This window comes from Lygodium microphyllum, chromosome 29 (genome assembly GCF_053477565.2).
Source record: "Lygodium microphyllum isolate KBCC chromosome 29, Lygodium_microphyllum_v1.1.10, whole genome shotgun sequence".
Taxonomy (NCBI): Eukaryota; Viridiplantae; Streptophyta; class Polypodiopsida; order Schizaeales; family Lygodiaceae; genus Lygodium; species Lygodium microphyllum.
In genome coordinates this window covers 60,291,326-60,308,108 of record NC_141163.1, presented here as the reverse complement: position 1 = coordinate 60,308,108, position 16,783 = coordinate 60,291,326, and the positions used below count along the sequence as shown (strand labels likewise).

General features: G+C 39.6%; 1 protein-coding gene across 1 annotated transcript; it reads right to left on the bottom strand.

Moving 5' to 3' along the window:
• Window positions 1-10,057: 10,057 nt before the first annotated feature.
• Window positions 10,058-15,470, bottom strand: LOC148010689 (uncharacterized). Its single transcript, XM_087671992.1, has 2 exons — window positions 12,281-15,470; window positions 10,058-12,085 (listed from the first exon to the last, which is right to left on the bottom strand). Exon 1 carries the CDS (start codon window positions 15,335-15,337, stop codon window positions 12,284-12,286), a length of 3,054 nt encoding a protein of 1,017 aa, XP_087528118.1. The 5' UTR covers window positions 15,338-15,470; the 3' UTR covers window positions 10,058-12,085; window positions 12,281-12,283.
• Between the last annotated feature and the right edge of the window lie 1,313 nt (window positions 15,471-16,783).

The following is a 16,783-nucleotide window of genomic DNA, read 5'->3' as shown; positions in this document are numbered from 1 at the left end:
TTTACTCTTGTAAATCTATTTCTCATGTGCGCGAATGGTGTATCCTTGCATTATACCTTCCATATTAAACTCAAAGATGGGAACAATTGTAGGGTTAGCCTTCAAGAACTCTTCCTCCTCATCATCTTCTACTTCCTCCACTAAATTAATAGCTTGTGCAATCACAAGTCTACATGAGTCTAATCTAAAAGGATTTTATTCCTAATCCACAATTAGATTTCCTTTTATCCACGAGGAAAGGTGACTACATCAACTCCCCAATCCTATTTCAACTTTACCAATTTGAACTAGGGTCTTTTATTTATACTAATAACCTGGCTAATAGTTGAAACAACTCCTATGATCCACTACTTTCCTAAACTCCTAATTGTTGTGTGTCACCTTTAGCTGCTTCTATTAGACCATCCTATTCATCCTCATTATCTCTCCTTTCTCTGGAACTGAATTCCTAATTTTGCTCCTTCCTTTGCTTTTTTGCAACCCATTTGAGAGCTTCATTTCTTGCTCACTCTTGCTTTTCCCAATTTATATCGGCTTTTGCTTTGGATCTAGTAATTGTCATGGTATCACATCCTCCTTTCATTCATCCACTACCATGCAATCTGAACAATCACATCTATCATACATGGCATCCTTGAATTTCTTATCTCCATTTCCTAACACATTATTAGGGACTACAGTATGCAATTTTGCACAATTTGCTATCATGTGATCTTCTCCACTACTCAGCGCAGAATGTAATTCCACCAACACCATTGTTCTTCTATAATTTTGACTTCATACTCCTAGCATTTCTCTCTACTCTATGATTTATCCATAATTCACAACTTGGTCCAATATAATAGCCTTGAATCCCACAACAGTGACATGGTGCTCCTTATGTATCCTATTGTTCCTACGTTCTATTCCAAGGTTGTCGAAGGGGAAACCTCTTTGGTCCTTGAAATCCAACCTATTGTCTACCATCAAGAATCACCTGATTTACTCGTATGGGCTCCATGTTTCTCTTTAATCTTCTTTTCCAATTTGGTTTCAAATTTCTTAGACAAAACTTTACTTGCCTTTTTGTTTTTAGATGATCATGTGTCTTTCTTGCTTTTATTCTTCTTACTTCACTTTTTCTTCCTACTATCCTCGTCTTCTAAATCATGTGACTCCTCCTCCAATTCTAATTCAAAGCTCAAGTCCTCCTCTTCTTCCTCTATTATTGAATTTGGTCCCTCCTCAAATTCTATCCCTCTTCCTTACATTTGTTCCTTGATCAGCTTACACAAGTCTTTTCTCCACCCTTACTGTAGCTTGCACTAAACCATCAAAATCATCATTCTTGGGATCAATTTCTATATTGACAATAGCACTCTCGATTCTCTCATTCAATAAGCAATGGTCATTTCCAAAGAAGGTTTATCTAAGTCTAGCAACTTCTTCAAGTAGTTCAAAAAGTTTTGAGTATTATTTCTTATTCCTTCAAATTAGCACTTATATATTCATCCACATCCTAAAATTCTTTGTTGCTCCTAATATCTGAAGGGACCTAGTTCCTATGTACCTCTTCCTCTAAGTCTTGTAATTGCCTTGCTCTTACTCTACTCAAAACTGCTATGAAAAATAGGTTCCTTGCTGATATACATTCATACAAATTAATATTCCTCCAGTGATTTCCTTGCCATAACCTCCTTCATGCTGAAGAGAAAATTGATCTTCTTGCTTATTTATAGAATTTCACATTCCATTCTTAATCCCATGATTAAATCATCAAAAACATGTAGGATCGCCAAGTGTTTTTTCATACTTTAACACACTAAAAAATAGACAAAAAAGATAGCATGTAAAGACCTAAAACATTATCCGCACGATCTCCAACAACATCGCACATGTTGAACCATAAACAAAAATAGAAATCATCAAATAACCCACAAATTTCTATTAGATTTCCCACACGATATACATTCTTGGAACTCCCAAAAGGAAAGAGAGTGGAATGTTGTTCTTGACACCAAAAGGTATTACTTTTGCTACTAAACTAATGGCAACTCTTATGTGCTTGCTTTAACCCTGCCATAACCTCCTTCATGTTGAAGAGAAAATCGATCTTCTTCCTTATTTACAGATTTCACAATTCATTATTAATCCCATGATTAAATCATGAGAAACTTGCAAGATCGCCAAGTGTTTTTGTGTACTTTAACACACTTAAAAAATAGAAAAAAAAGACCATGCCTGAAGACCTAAAACATTATCCACACGATCTCCAACAACATCGCACACGTTGAACCATAAAGAAAGAATAGAAATCATCAAATAAACCACAAAATTCTATTAGATTACCTGTATACGATACATTCTTGGAACTCCCAAAAGGAAAGAGTGTGGAATATTATTCTTGATGCCAAAAGGTATTACTTTTGCTAATAAACTAATGATAACTCTTATGTGCTTCCTTTAACCCAACTAGTGGACAAAGGTGTAGCAATCCCCTTAAATTTTCTTTGATACCTCTTTGCATGATGTGAGAAATCCCCTTAAGATAGAAGTATATTAGTAATACATATAGTTTACACCATTAGTGAGCCATCTAAATCCATCCTTTTGGGCCTTGAATGTTCCCATTAAAAAGAGTGATTTATCGTTCATGGCTAGGCAAGGAAATTGAAGATTTGCTACCCTTTTCTAGATGGAATTGTATAATAATTATGAGTCTATGGTTGTGTTCACAATCTTTCCCATTGAATCTTTCTCTAGTAAGAGACATAAAAAGTTGTTTGCAAATGAATGAAGGTCAACTTTGGGGGGATTTTCTTGCCACAAATATAAAAGTAATCTACTAGCTTAAAGACAAGTCCTTCTCTGGATTGTAATTGAGGTCTGATACGATTCATTTCCATCGTTTGAGATCTAGCATTCAAACTTATCTCTAATGCAACCTAAAATAAGTTTAAAAACTCAAAAATTCCTCCATGAGTGCATTTTTTCCTCAATAATATAAAGGACTGTGAGGGGATATGCCCTTTACTAAGAAGACATCAATTTTTCAATAGAAACAATCTGCACACTAGCAGTTCCCACATGCTGGGAGTTTCTAAAGTAATATTTCTTGTCATACATGTTGTAGTTACATGTAATAGGGATACTAGCAAAAAATTCACGTCGCTTTTATAATAAGGGATTTAAAGAAGGTAGGAACTTCCGTCTAGAAATAAATTCTTCAATTATATGTGGGGTAGAGGTTGGTTCATCAGAAAGAAGAAACTTTTGTTAGCTTTGACCTAATTCAAACCATTATAGTAAGTAATGCATATTACCCTCGTTGTTGTCTTCTTCAAAATAATTAAACTTTGACCATGTGTCTATACTACACGAACTTGCACCATTATCTAGAAAACAAATTTTCACTTTTGTAAGACACTTTTTATTGAGATAAAAATCATTTTGGACTCAAATTTTTTGCACAATAACACCCTCATGGTCCCCTCTACTTTTAGAGGAGTTTCGGGAACCACATTATGACATTGTATTTCTTGTGGTGTCAATGGCTTTGTAGACACTGATAAATTGACATCATCTCCTTCAACATTGCCAAGTAGAAAAGAGAGGCTTTCGTAGCATTATCTTATTTTCTTACTATCTAAATAAGAGCATTGATCCTCTTAGCATTTTTGTAGCGAAGTGCATGACATATCACAATGTGCAATCAAACCAAGTATTGGATTCTTTATACTCAGTTTTGTGTCTAATTAGGTCAATTAAAGAAACCATAGAGGGGCTTATTATCATGTTTGATTGTCATCTAACCTAGTTGACTTTGTGGATAACCAATTTCCATACAAAGAGATGCACTTGTTTGGCTCAAACAAGCTTGTACTATCCAAGAGAGAGTTGTTCTTGATAGGGATGTTGTTCCTTCATGTGCTAATATAGAAAACTCTTTTTTAGCACTAGCTACATGCTCCTTCTTAAGTAACAGCAACAATATTTCAATTAATGTTGGATCAACCAAGTTAAAAACACCAAAAGGCCAAGCTTGATATCCACAAGCCATAAGATATATTTCTAATAGTCAAGGGGGGATAATGGCATCAAATGCAACCTATGTTCTTGCCTTTTCATTCATTTGGAAGTTTCCCAAGTGATGTTCAAGAACTCTAGATTAGCTTTCAAGAATTTTGATGATAGTAGACCCTTTCTTTAGCTTCAAAGAATTTTGATGGTAAGCCTTTCTTTTGATGGCACTTTCAAGAGATGGGGTAGCAACATTGATTGTCCTTTTGGGTTTCATCTTGTATAACCCTTGGATGAGTCTAGCTATTGAATAAGGTTCTATTCATCTTCCTTAATCAAGGTGTTCAAGTTACCAACTAGGGCTCTAAAGCTTGGAGATGGCACTCTTAGGGTTAGGACAATGTGATAGAGTTCTAACAAGCTTGAGATATTTGATTGGAGGAGAAGATTCTTCAAGTCAAGATTGCTTTGAATGATACAATTGTCCCACTCTATTATGTCATAGCAAAGCTCTACAAAATTTATACAAGAAAGAAGTCCTTGGATAAAAATAGATAGTGGAACTAGTGGCTCCTAGTACATTTGTTACTAGGTTTGAGTGCCATATAATGGGTGACAATTATAGTATGAATGAGTTGGCATAGGAGAAATTATAGGAAAGAGCTAGACATAGCACTTTCACACGAGTGTTACCAATAAGAAATATTGAAAGATTACATTTAAAGAGCTTTGTGTTAAATTTCTCAAACCAAATAGCTTGATTGGCTTCAAATTATCTTTATTATAATCATGAACAACAACAAGTGTCCAATGAACCATTAGAGTACTTGCTAACATAATAATTTTAAAAAGTGGGAAAGTTTCTTGTATGCATCTAACCCAAAGTGATACACATCATTAGGAGAAGAGGGTGGGCCAATCATTTCCAACTTGAATATGGCTTACTTTGATGCAATTTAGTAGTGCAAGGGTGATTAATTATCTAACAGTTCAAGGAAATGGTGAAATTCGAGTGTAGTATGCAGATGAGTTTATACCTTAATCTCATTTATGTGGACTACATGATGCAAAGAGAGACCTAGCATGGGTTATGGGGGCCTATTAATTTTGCACTTTAAATCCCCTACCATCAGTATATTAGACTCAATTTTTATCATAAGGTATATGGCACGCATAAATCATAGGCAAAATATAGTACATCAACCATGAGCTCACTAGTTAGTTCTATCGCCACCCCGTATTTATGCTTGTGTATATAGGTGCCGAATAAGATGTTCTACAACCAAGCAAATGGCATGGTAAGGACATATCTGAGAAAAGGTGCATGAGGACAAGTACATGAAGATAAGAACTACAGATAAAAGAGCAAAGAATGTAAAAAGAGCATAGGAATAGTGATGTGTGTGCATGCACATTTGAGAAAGAAAGGAAGAAAGTTGTACAAACACCTTTTAGGCACCTTATATGTATTTTAAGACAAAGATACAAATCAAAATTTTTAGTTACAATCCAGTTCATGGAGCTATTGGCACAAAAAGAATCCACAACAAGGTACCATTAGCATAAAAAAGAAGACCAACTCCTAACACTATCAAAGTACTTAATACATCAAGATGCAAAAGTAGCCTGTGAGAGAGAGAGAGAGAGAGAGAGAGAGAGAGGGGGGGGGGGGGGGGGGGGGGGGGGGAAAGAGGGTTTACACACACATTATGGTTTGGATTCTATAATCTAATAAGGACATTGTGTCAATGCAAAAATGGGCTTCAACTAATGTAAGTTGAACGGAAGATGGAAGTCTAATGTGGGGGGTTAGTCTAATGGTCTCAAACAAGCCTAAATGATGTACGGTGGTGGCAAATATTAAGGCTTTTCCTAAAGGCAGAACAATTGCATTTGGATATGTGTGAAGTGTAGCTTCTATGTGCAATTCTATCATGTTGAAATGCATGCACGCACATCCACGACTATGAGGACATGTTTTTTTTTAGAAGGAAAGAGGGAGAGAATATAAGGCCATGTGGCAATGTACACATAAACCTAGATGTATACCAAGCGTTTGTTTTATGTTCATCCTATATCATGTAGAGCTGGATGCATTCACATCCAATTTTAGATGGGATGCATTTTTTGAGAGCTTGGAGGGAGAGAATCAAGGGCCATATGGCAAGTAGATATTGTCATTATACTCTTATTCCATGGACATATTCCAATCTTAGCATATCATCATATCCTAAATTGGATGTAAGGAATCAAGGCCAAGTGATCATGACAAATAAAGAGCCCAAAGAATGAATGGAAGAGCAATATGTAGTAGTGAGTTAGAATTGAGCACATCCTATCCAAACTATGAGGGAACAAAAAGTACCCCTGTCTAGTACTCATAATTTAGATAAGATTTTGGATTTTTAGAAAAGCTTAGTGAAACGAAAATTACCCATGTTTCTTTTCATTTAGAGGGGGAGAATTTTTGTGATAGAGGTGGGGTTAAGGTTTTTGGCACATGTAAGAACTTGTGAGAAGCCTTGGGATTAAATAAAGTAGGAGAAACTAAGTAAAGGCTTCATTGAAGCAAAGTCTAACTTAAAAGGAGAAAAACCCCAAGGCTACAAGCCAAAAGGGACCAGGATGTACATGAATATTCAAGTTTGATTAGGAGAGGTGTACCTTGAGCCATCATTTCATAAGGAAACACATAAGAGGTTATAAGAACCTTAGGACTCAAAAGAGGAGGAGGCATCAACTTAAGGCTTCACTAAAGGAAGGTCTGACTCAAAGGGGAAAAACCCAAGACTAAAGCCATAAGGGACCACGAGTTTGCAAAAGGAAAAAAAGGGGGTTAAGATTTCTAACACACGTGAGGACTTGCAAGGGACCTTGGGATTAAAACAAGTAGGAGAAATTCATGTAAGGCTTCATTGAAGCAAGCTCCAACTTGAAGGGGAAGAACCTAGGTCTACAAGCCCCAAGGGGTGAAGGGTGAGGACATTTCACGTTTGATTTTGAAATAAGCATGCATTGATCTAAGATTTCACAATGAGAAAAAAGAGGACAATTTCCTCTCCAAGTGCATAGATGCATATGTGAATGCATGTGTTTTGCTTTTCTCTATTCAAGTCAAACGAATTAAGAGTACAATCTCCCCTTAAAGGAGTTAGTACAATCTCCCCTCCCCGTACTTGCACATCACACACGATAATCTTTCTATAATCTCTCCCTTTTAAGTCTTAGACAAGGATATCTTGGATAAGATTTTTAAAAGCATATAATGGATTGGGATACTTTAAGCAAGGATTATAACTTCTTTGAAGGAAAAATTTTTCATTTCTTTAGGATAAAAAAGTAAAGTCCCCCATTTATTTTCTTTGCACTTTTCACACATTGTTTCTCCCCCCCAAAGTTTTGGTGAGAGCACACAATGTAAGATTTTAGATAAGGATATAACTATTATAGGTTTTCCTTTTATAGCACATGCTAAGGTTTAAAATTTAGAGAGGGTAACACACACACACTCACTGACTCACTCAAAGATTCTTACTCAAATAAAGGTGTCTAGATGCGCACACATGCTCATGCACTCGCATGCACACACGTGCGACCACGCACGCACGCACGCACACACACACACACACACACACACACTCTCTCTCTCTCTCTCTCTCTCTCTCTCTCTCTCTCTCTCTCTCTCTCTAATGATTTGATAATAATCTAGAGGACAGCATAGAAAGGCTACAACTCTAAGGAGCTACGGTTAGAATTATAAAGATAGAAAGTTAGGAGTTGGGGAGGGGTGATTCGTATGAGATTAGGTATTTTGTTAGGGTTGAAGGGTTTCAACTACATGTGTTTAAGCTTGAGGTAAATTACAGATTTAGAAGAGCCAAGGTATAAGAACATTAAAGATCAAACAATATTTTTTCTTTCAAGGTCATCTACTAAAGAGGGGTGTATTTTGGAAACCTGTAATTTTCTCCAAAACACTTGCACCGAAACACTTGCACAAGGTTCAATACAAAGCAAATAACAAATTCACTCGAAAATGTAAACCTTGGTCATCCGTGCATCTGATTTTCCCCCACCCATTCGGTTGTACAACTACACAATAGGCAACATATTAATGTCTTAACAAAATCAAATCCCAAGTGTTTCAATTCTATCCCTCCAACAACTCTTTTGTATTACCTAAGTGCTATTGGGCATGCCTTCAATTTCTAGTAAATATTGTTGATTGAGCATGCAAAGAAAAAGAGATACTTGATCCTCCCTTAAAATCACTTGCTTCAAGGGCTAAACAAACATCCACAAATCCACATGATTCCAAACCACCTTCAAGGCATGAAGGAATACACCAAACACAACACTTGTAGATCTAAATATATAGGAAAGGAATTCCCTTCCAATAAATGCTATCAATGAGCTCCCAAAGAGAGGGCCAACAAACAAAAACATTTAGTTTAAGTCCATCCAATGCTAGTTTAAGTACATCCGATGCTACATCAATCTACTAAACTTGCATTCTTATACCACCTTCAAACAATCTAAGGGGAAAACTATGCCACAAGCTTAAGTAGTAAGGGAGCTTCACTAAAGCCAATTGCGTACTACAGCCATCCAACATCACCAAAAATGAAATAATGAAGGCAATGCATGTCTTACTTCTTGTGCGTGCTCTTTAAAAGCAGGGCAAGCAATGCCCATTCTTCAACTACAATACTTACAAAAGCCACAAATCTCAACCATGTATGTAATGACTTTCAAAGCTACAATTTTCCCACATCAACAATTGCAACATGAATCTCAACCAACCAAACCAACTCTAACCAATTTTCCATTGTAATTTACTACCTCTTCAACATGCGATATGTTCAATCACTCAATTCACGACCCTTGCCCACGAAAAGTTTCAAGGTGCAAGAGACGAATCCAACCCAAGGAGATTGGCATGGCAAGAAATGAAGCTAATCTATATGCCCCATTTGACTTGCCTTCTCTTGGGCAAGGCAGCCAACATTTACCCACAAGGGTGCAATTCCAATTTCTAGTGGTTACATGATTGTGTTACTACCTGCCATCTCTTTCAAAACGCATTGATGTCATCCATCCATAGTGGAGGTCCAAGTTTGCGTGCTTGCAACATATACTAATTTCTCTCCCGCTAGCTATCAAGCATCTAGGCATTGATGTATTTCAGCAAACTCATCAATTCACTAGAGTGGAAGAAATAACAAAGGATCTTTTGCCAACTCCATTGTCAAAAATGATGTAGAGGCAGCTAAGAGTATCTTGACATGCATCACCCTTGTTGCCCTGAGAACACCTATTCAATTGGCCAACCACCCATGGAAGTTTTGGATGCAATACTTGAGGCATATTATAAATGCCCTATTCGGCAGATAACTAGCTATATTTGTGGCGAAATCAATATGATAGAAAACTTGATCAATATTGCAAACATGTGGATTGGAAATTGATCGATTTTACAAGTATGGGGTATCATATTCCAAACACAATGGGTGAGGAACAGATCACATATACAAGCTCTAGAAGTTTCTCACTAATGATTCTTAGAGAGAATAAAGTTATGATACTAAAAGACTACTTCGACAAAAATACAGGTGCATATTTCCAAAAACATGCTACATCAACAAACAACTTTTGCAATTCATTGAACAGCACAACTCATTGCGTCAATGGTTTTAAATAAATTTCTAGCCATACAACAATTTTTAGATTAGTCTCCCTACCTACCAAGTATGAGATGCAAAGGCAACAGTGTATGAGATACAAAGGCAACAGTGCAGCTAATCCATTATAGAAGAATTTCTCACTCATAAGCTATGAGTTTCAGTACCACAAAGGAAGATTCAATAGCCAATTAATATTTTCTGGAGTTTGTGTTTACAGCCAACTTGTTAACAGCCAAAAAATTCAGCTCCTGATTCAAAATAAAAATGAAAGCCTTACAGTGTGAATGAGTTTACCTGCTACTGTAGAAAGCTCATAGGTGAACTTTGACCATGACAAACCTCATACTTTAAAAAGCTTCTAAGTGCAAGTGAAGTCCTCAAAAGAGCAGTCTGTTTCTTATCAAGATGTGCTGCTACATCCTGTCAACAAGTATCCACAATGAAGACATACATAGGACCCGGAGGTACACATCTGCTCACTGACAGCCCCAAGGTTTAAACCTCTATGCACTGTCAATTCTCAATTGTCATTTTCAGAGACAGGTTCACTATGACGCTACTTCAAAAACAGATCCGTTACAAAGCTAGGATTTTAGTAAGGGCATGAAAATATTTTCCTGAAATTTGAATTCCCTGAAAGGCCAAGACAGCAACCATATCCAACATTTTCTGACACGAGAAACAAGGTCCTCTCCTATTTCACTTGATAGATTTGGACATGTAGCTGGAATAAGGCTTGCAGTTGGATTCAGGTAATCAACTTTGTATGTATTGCAACACCTGAAACCTCATACTAACTACATATACTGCACTTGTTGGAGCAGAGACGAAAGCACAGGCTCAACATAATCAGACAGTTCACTTAGCCTAGGTGTAGAATATGGAAGACAATGTCAGAACATGTAAGCAAAGTGACCTCATACATAACTGTGAGATTTAGCCATTAAACCTATAAGCTTTGGTATTTTTGTATCGACTGATTCTTACACATTCTAACAGCATAAAAGTTCCAGCCTTTGAAATGATAGACCTATTTTTGTAACGAAAGAACACACTATCATAGGCTTTCTCAAAATTCTAAAATCCATAGTCAGTGGGCTTTGGATCTGGTGGATCTCAGATTGCAATACTAAGCTAAGTTGAATGTATCAACATAATAAGAAAGGGCTCTTGCATATCCTGCTATCATGAAGTTTTGTTTAAAAGCAAACATAAACAACATTTGCATCAGAAGGATTGCCTTCCCCGCAAGTTTAGCTCCCCCTTGCAAGGAGCAGCACTTCTTCCTCATTATGTTAGAAAATAGCAGTGGTATCTGATGATGAGCTGTAGATTTAGCTTTGGCTTCCACTGTAAAGCGATTGTTTAGCTGCCTTTCTGGATGTCAGTTATCAGGCATGGTTGCTGCCTTTCTGGATTTCAGTTATCAGGCATGGTTGAACTACAGTTCACTGCACCCAAGTCCAGTTGCAACCTGGATTATCTTAAACCCACTTTGAGGTGTGGGAAAAGAAAAAGGAACAATGCAAGAAAACCAGGAGGATGCAACCACAGATTTTCTCATAGAACTCCACAAGTATAATAGTAAAGTTTTAACCAACTAAGAACAGCAGCATTTGATCCCTGGAGTGAACGAGTACTGTGCTACTTCAAGCAGGGATGACTAATTGATTGGAACAAACTTTCCCTACTCAGTCAGCCAGCTTGACCATTTATATACTACTACTACTCCTGATTCATACCTCATCTGCCTCATTTTCGCCCTTATGCTTGCTGAAAGGACAGCTATCAGAAACATTAAAAAACATTTTTCATGGCAGAAAACAAGTTCCCAGGTTATGATTAGCTCAAAATAAAATAAACTGTGAAAGCACTCAGACAACTAGCATAAATTGCAAATTTATAGGTCAAATCAAAACAAAAAGAAAGCTAGCATAAATTGCAAAACTACAGGTCAAATCTCACAATTGGAAAAACCAAAACCTATTATCAGAAACTACAAAAGCTTGCACTTGTATCGCCAATCTACGAGGCATCAAATTGCCCATTGCTGTCACTATCAAATGCCACCAACAAAACCATTAATATATTTGAAGAAACAAAGAACTTGACGAGTTAGAAAACACAAGCTCCCAAAAAGTTTAGCCTTTCATAGTGTCAGCACACTTGTCAGTATAAACTCCACTGCTCTACTGAAATTGTAATAAAAACGATATCCTAAGCCTAGATAAGAACACGAGATTCATCCAATTGCAGAATATCCTGTGAATACACCATGCATGTTACAGAACTGCAGATTGAGTTCTTCTCCACTGCAACCGCACTTCCAAACAGGACAGTTAAGAGAACAGCTAGTCAGGATTAGATGAATGAGTCAGCAGTGAGTTGCATTTGTCTTTCACCTGCCATACATACATTCCAGCTTAGCTTTTAACAATATCCAGATAAACCTAATGAGGACCCAACATCAAGATAGCCTGCATGATGAACTAAACTTCAGAAAGGGAAAAGCAAGAACGAAGATTGCATTTGCTCTGTCGTTCAAAAATGCAGATAGCCTCTCTTCACAAGACAGAGAAGACCCAATAAGCCATTACCTGTCAGCGTCCCATCTCTGACATGAACTTCTCGTATTCAGACTCCACAGCATCACCCTGTTGCATCTGTATAGTTGTAGAAGAGGGATTGGTTGCTCCAACCCACGGAGGTGGTGCTCCAGGTGCTGAAGGGATTGGTGCAGAGCTGGCTGGAGCAGGCGCTCCATAGTAGCCAGGATACTGAGAATACTGATGAATAGGTGGACCACCTTGCATCGTTCCACCAGAAGATGGACCAGTTGCTCCTGGTGGAGCTAGAGGAGGACCACCAGACATCCCTGGTGCACATGGCATGCCTGGAGGACCTCCAGATGGCCCAGTGGGTGGGCCCTGGACAGGTGCACCCGGTAAACCCTGAAAAGGACCTCCATAGGGCACTGGCCCTGGAGGAGGAACCCCATGCATAGGGCCTGCCACTCTGGGAGGACCTCCATATGAGTTAGGAGGTGGCCCGTATGGATTCTGAGGAGGCCTCTGAGGGGGGCCCCATGGGGGATAACTGGCTCCAGGTGGAGCTGAACTAAGAGGTTGCTGGGGCCAATGCTGCTGTGCCTGTGGCTGCTGCTGCGGCTGTTGCTGAGGTGGCTGCTGATGTGGCTGTTGCAGCGGTGGCTGCTGTGGCTGTTGCAGTGCACCACCAAAGTTTGTTACAAAAGGGCGTGGACCATTTTGAAAAAAGGGACCAGCTGGTGGAGGAGGTTTGCCTGCAACCCTTACAGCCAAGACTTTTCCATCCAATCTATAACCATTCACATGTGCAACAGCCTGTGCTGCACTAGCAGGATCAGAAAATTTCACAAAACCATAACCCTTACTCAGACCAGTCATGCGATCTTTAATCAGCTTAACATTCTCTATCATACCAAAAGGTGAGAACAGCCTCATAAGACCCTCGTCGTCCACCGAATGAGGCAAGTACCCCACATAGAGATTGGAATCATCAGACTCCTTTCCAAAGGTTGAGAACGGGGGCTGCTGCTGACCAGCCCCTGAAGTTGGACCCCCTGACAAACCCCCTGAATTTCGATTAGCCATCTCACCAGCTGCCCCAGGACCTGTAACTGATTGAGACCATGGCGAATTACTGCCTTGAGGGCCTGGAAGAGCCAAAGTTGACCCAACACCTGCAGACCTACTACCCCCCGATTCCTGTGAACCACCAAGTTCAGCAAGGAAACTAGCATACTCATCATCCATTTTGTGTGGAGCTGAACCTTTCATGGGACAGTCAATAGTTGGATGACCCCCATCCCCACATATTTTACATGCCACATCACTCTTGAATGTATTAGAGTTACGTGCAGGACACAAGTATTGGCGATGGCCAGGTTCACCACAAAGACGACAAAACTCATCATCACGGATGGTGCCATTAAGTGCAGCTAGCTCACGTAGTTGTGCCCTTTTATGCTCATTCACACCCTCATCAACTGGTACAAGAAGCTTTTCTATCATGCCTGCTGCCTTTTCCAAAGACTCCTGGTTGTCTGCTTCAACAAGAACATGCAGGTCCTCATTTTCACCAGGATCAGGCTTGTAATCCCGCTTCTGCTGTAGCCGCCCTTCTTTAATAGATCCCTTGCCTCTAATTACAATTTTTGCCCCCGTCTCCCTCTCCATCCTTTTCTGTGTGTTCCCCCGAGGTCCAATAATCAATCCAATAAAATTGTACCCTGGGTAATCTTTAACTGGTATGAACAGCTTTTTGTACAACTTAGGAGGTCTGTAGTCTGCTGGGGGCTTGAAAGCTGGATTTCTTCTAATGAGCTCTTGTATGAGCTCCTGCCTCTCACGAGTAAGTTTCTCTCTGGCCCTAAACTCTCGTGTATTAACTCTTATGCCCATGTTGTCATAAATAGGTTCTGGTGATGGGGACCTGTTTCCATCAAGAACATCATCAAGAACTTGGCCAGTTTGAAGCCTTCTGCTTATGTCTAAAAGTTTGATGTTGAGAGCCTGAATCTCTGGATCAAGTTCGACACCTCCTGTCAGCTCCTTGACAAAATCTGGTAACTGAATCTGCCCAAAGGGCTTGGGCTCCTCTGCTGCCCATCGTGACCTCCTCTTCTTAACTCCTGATTCTGCACTATCTTGAGTCTCACCCTCACCATCTGTTTGAGGTTCCCACCTGCTGCGTCTCTTTCTTCCAGTGCTTGCTTCTCCTGCTGAGCCAGAGGGCTGACTGTCCACCTGGCTTGAACCTTCTTTACGGTTGTCTTCTCGCGGGGTAGGGGTCTGAAACTGATCCTTCACATAATTCCCCGTTACTTTTGTCATGCTGCTGAGATTACCACCTGTATCGTTGAAGCTGCTCCCTACTTCCTCATACCGCACACCATCCCTAGCACCATCCTCCTGAACATCACTTATCCAGCCACCAACTCCTGTTCTCTCGTTGTTCTCTTCCTCTACCACGGGTTGATGATATTCAGGATGTCCTTCATTGGAGATCCAACCCCCAATTCCATCCTGCTCACTGGCAGGCGCATGAACAAAGGCATCTGTTGCTGCTGCCATTCCAGCTCCTTCTCTCGCCTCTTGAGGTCCAGACAGAGCATGAGCGCCATCAAGCACCATGTGGTAACTGACATGTTCCCCTGATCCATCCTCAGGAGGCTGCCTCTCTGATGAGCCATCGGGAAAGTTCATCTGCAAATTTGATGCGTACAATTGACCCTGACCCTGCGCCATGGCATCTTCCACCGCAGCCTGGCGGGACTCCACAGATCCACGGAAGGGCAGTGAGTGGGGGGCACCATCAAAGGCCGCGACCTGCGATTCAAGAACCTGCCTTTCGAGAGCAGCCGCACGCTCATCGATGGCAACGTTGAATGCATCTACAGGCAAAGCCACTGGGGCCTCATCTTGCACATGGTAAGGCATGGACATGAAGGCAGGCTGCTGCTGTTGCTGCTGCTCAGCTGTTTGATCGTGGGGGAAGGAAGCCGCGGGATCAGGGGCACCATCAGAGGCGTGCTGGCCTTCTAATGGCTGCCAGGGGTAAGCCTCTGCGCCGGAAGGGACGTCGAGGACAGAGTCCAGAATGGGCTGTCCCATGACGGCAAAGAACCAGTGAAAGCCTAGGGTTTCAGATGTTCTCTCTCTCTGTCTCTCTGTATCTCTCTGCGCACACCGATTAAAAACACAGAAGTTCGTCTTTTGCGTTTGGAACCCAACAATTCTTTTCAAATAAAACTAGCCCTCTGTCGGTGTTCACCAAAAGTCTAGGATTGCTGTAAAATGAATTGGAAATTTTCCAAGGACTAGTCTAAAATGCATTAGGATTAACGTAAAATGAAATTTGAAATTTTCCAAAAAATAAACTTTTGAAAGTTAAAGGAAACACACCTTAACACTTTGCAAAACCTTTAGCAAAACTTTTAGTTATATAAATACAGTACTTGACATAGAACCAACAAAAAAATTTTCAAAAGCACTTTTAACATTCAAAGAGAGTATGATCCATGCTTTGACTAACCTGAGCAGATGTGGTAAGTGCAGTCTGGTCTCACAAGGTCATGCCGAAGTGGTAAGGATCAATGATAGTGAGAAAAGAAAAGAGAATGAATCAAAAGGTTGTGAAAGGAGAGAGAAAGTCCTCGTCACTCGACTCCTCTAATAAAAGAAAACACTCTAAAACTTTGAACTTTGCAAAACTTCTAGTTATATAAATATAGTACTTGACATAGAATCAACAAAATCTTTTTCAAAAGCGCTTTTAAAATTTAAAGAGAGTGTGAGCCACGCCCTAATTGACTTGAGAAGACGTGGCATGCATAGTCCAGTCTCACAAGGTTATGCCAGAGTTGTAACGATTTATGGCAATGAGAAAAGAAAAGAGAACAAAATAGAAGGTTGTGAGAGGAGAGAGAAAGTCCTCGTCTCGCTGACCAGCTCCTCCAATAAGAAAAAACATTTTAAAACTTTGAACTTTGCAAAACTTTTAGTTATATAAGTATAGAATTTAACATAAAATCGGTAAAATCTTTTTCAAATGCACTTTTAAAATTTAAAGAGAGTATGAGCCATACCCCAATTGACTTGACCAAATGTGGCATGCGCAATCTAGTTGCAAGGTCATGCAAAGTTGTAAGGATCGATGAAAGTGAGAAAAGAAAAGATAACAAAATAGAAGTTTACAAGAGGAGAGAGAAAGTCCTCAACGATCAACTCCTCCAACAGTACATCATCACGACTACTTTGATTAAACAAGTTAATGTAGTCCCTCTATTTTAGAGGGACTACATTGACTTGGCCGAGTGTCAAGTTCTTCGCATATTAGTGGGCCCAAAGTGTCTAGAAGTTGAAGTTCCACTTCCACACCTATGTTTTCTTTAACTTCGTGGACTCACCCAAGTCTATTGACCTGGACAAGTCCCAACTCTATTGCAAACCTTCAAACATTGGAGAATTTCAAGTTATAAAAATAGCAAGTATAAAGAAATTGATTCAACAAAAAATCCCTCCAAAATTTTGAGCTGATGATTTTTGCATTTGCTCTAC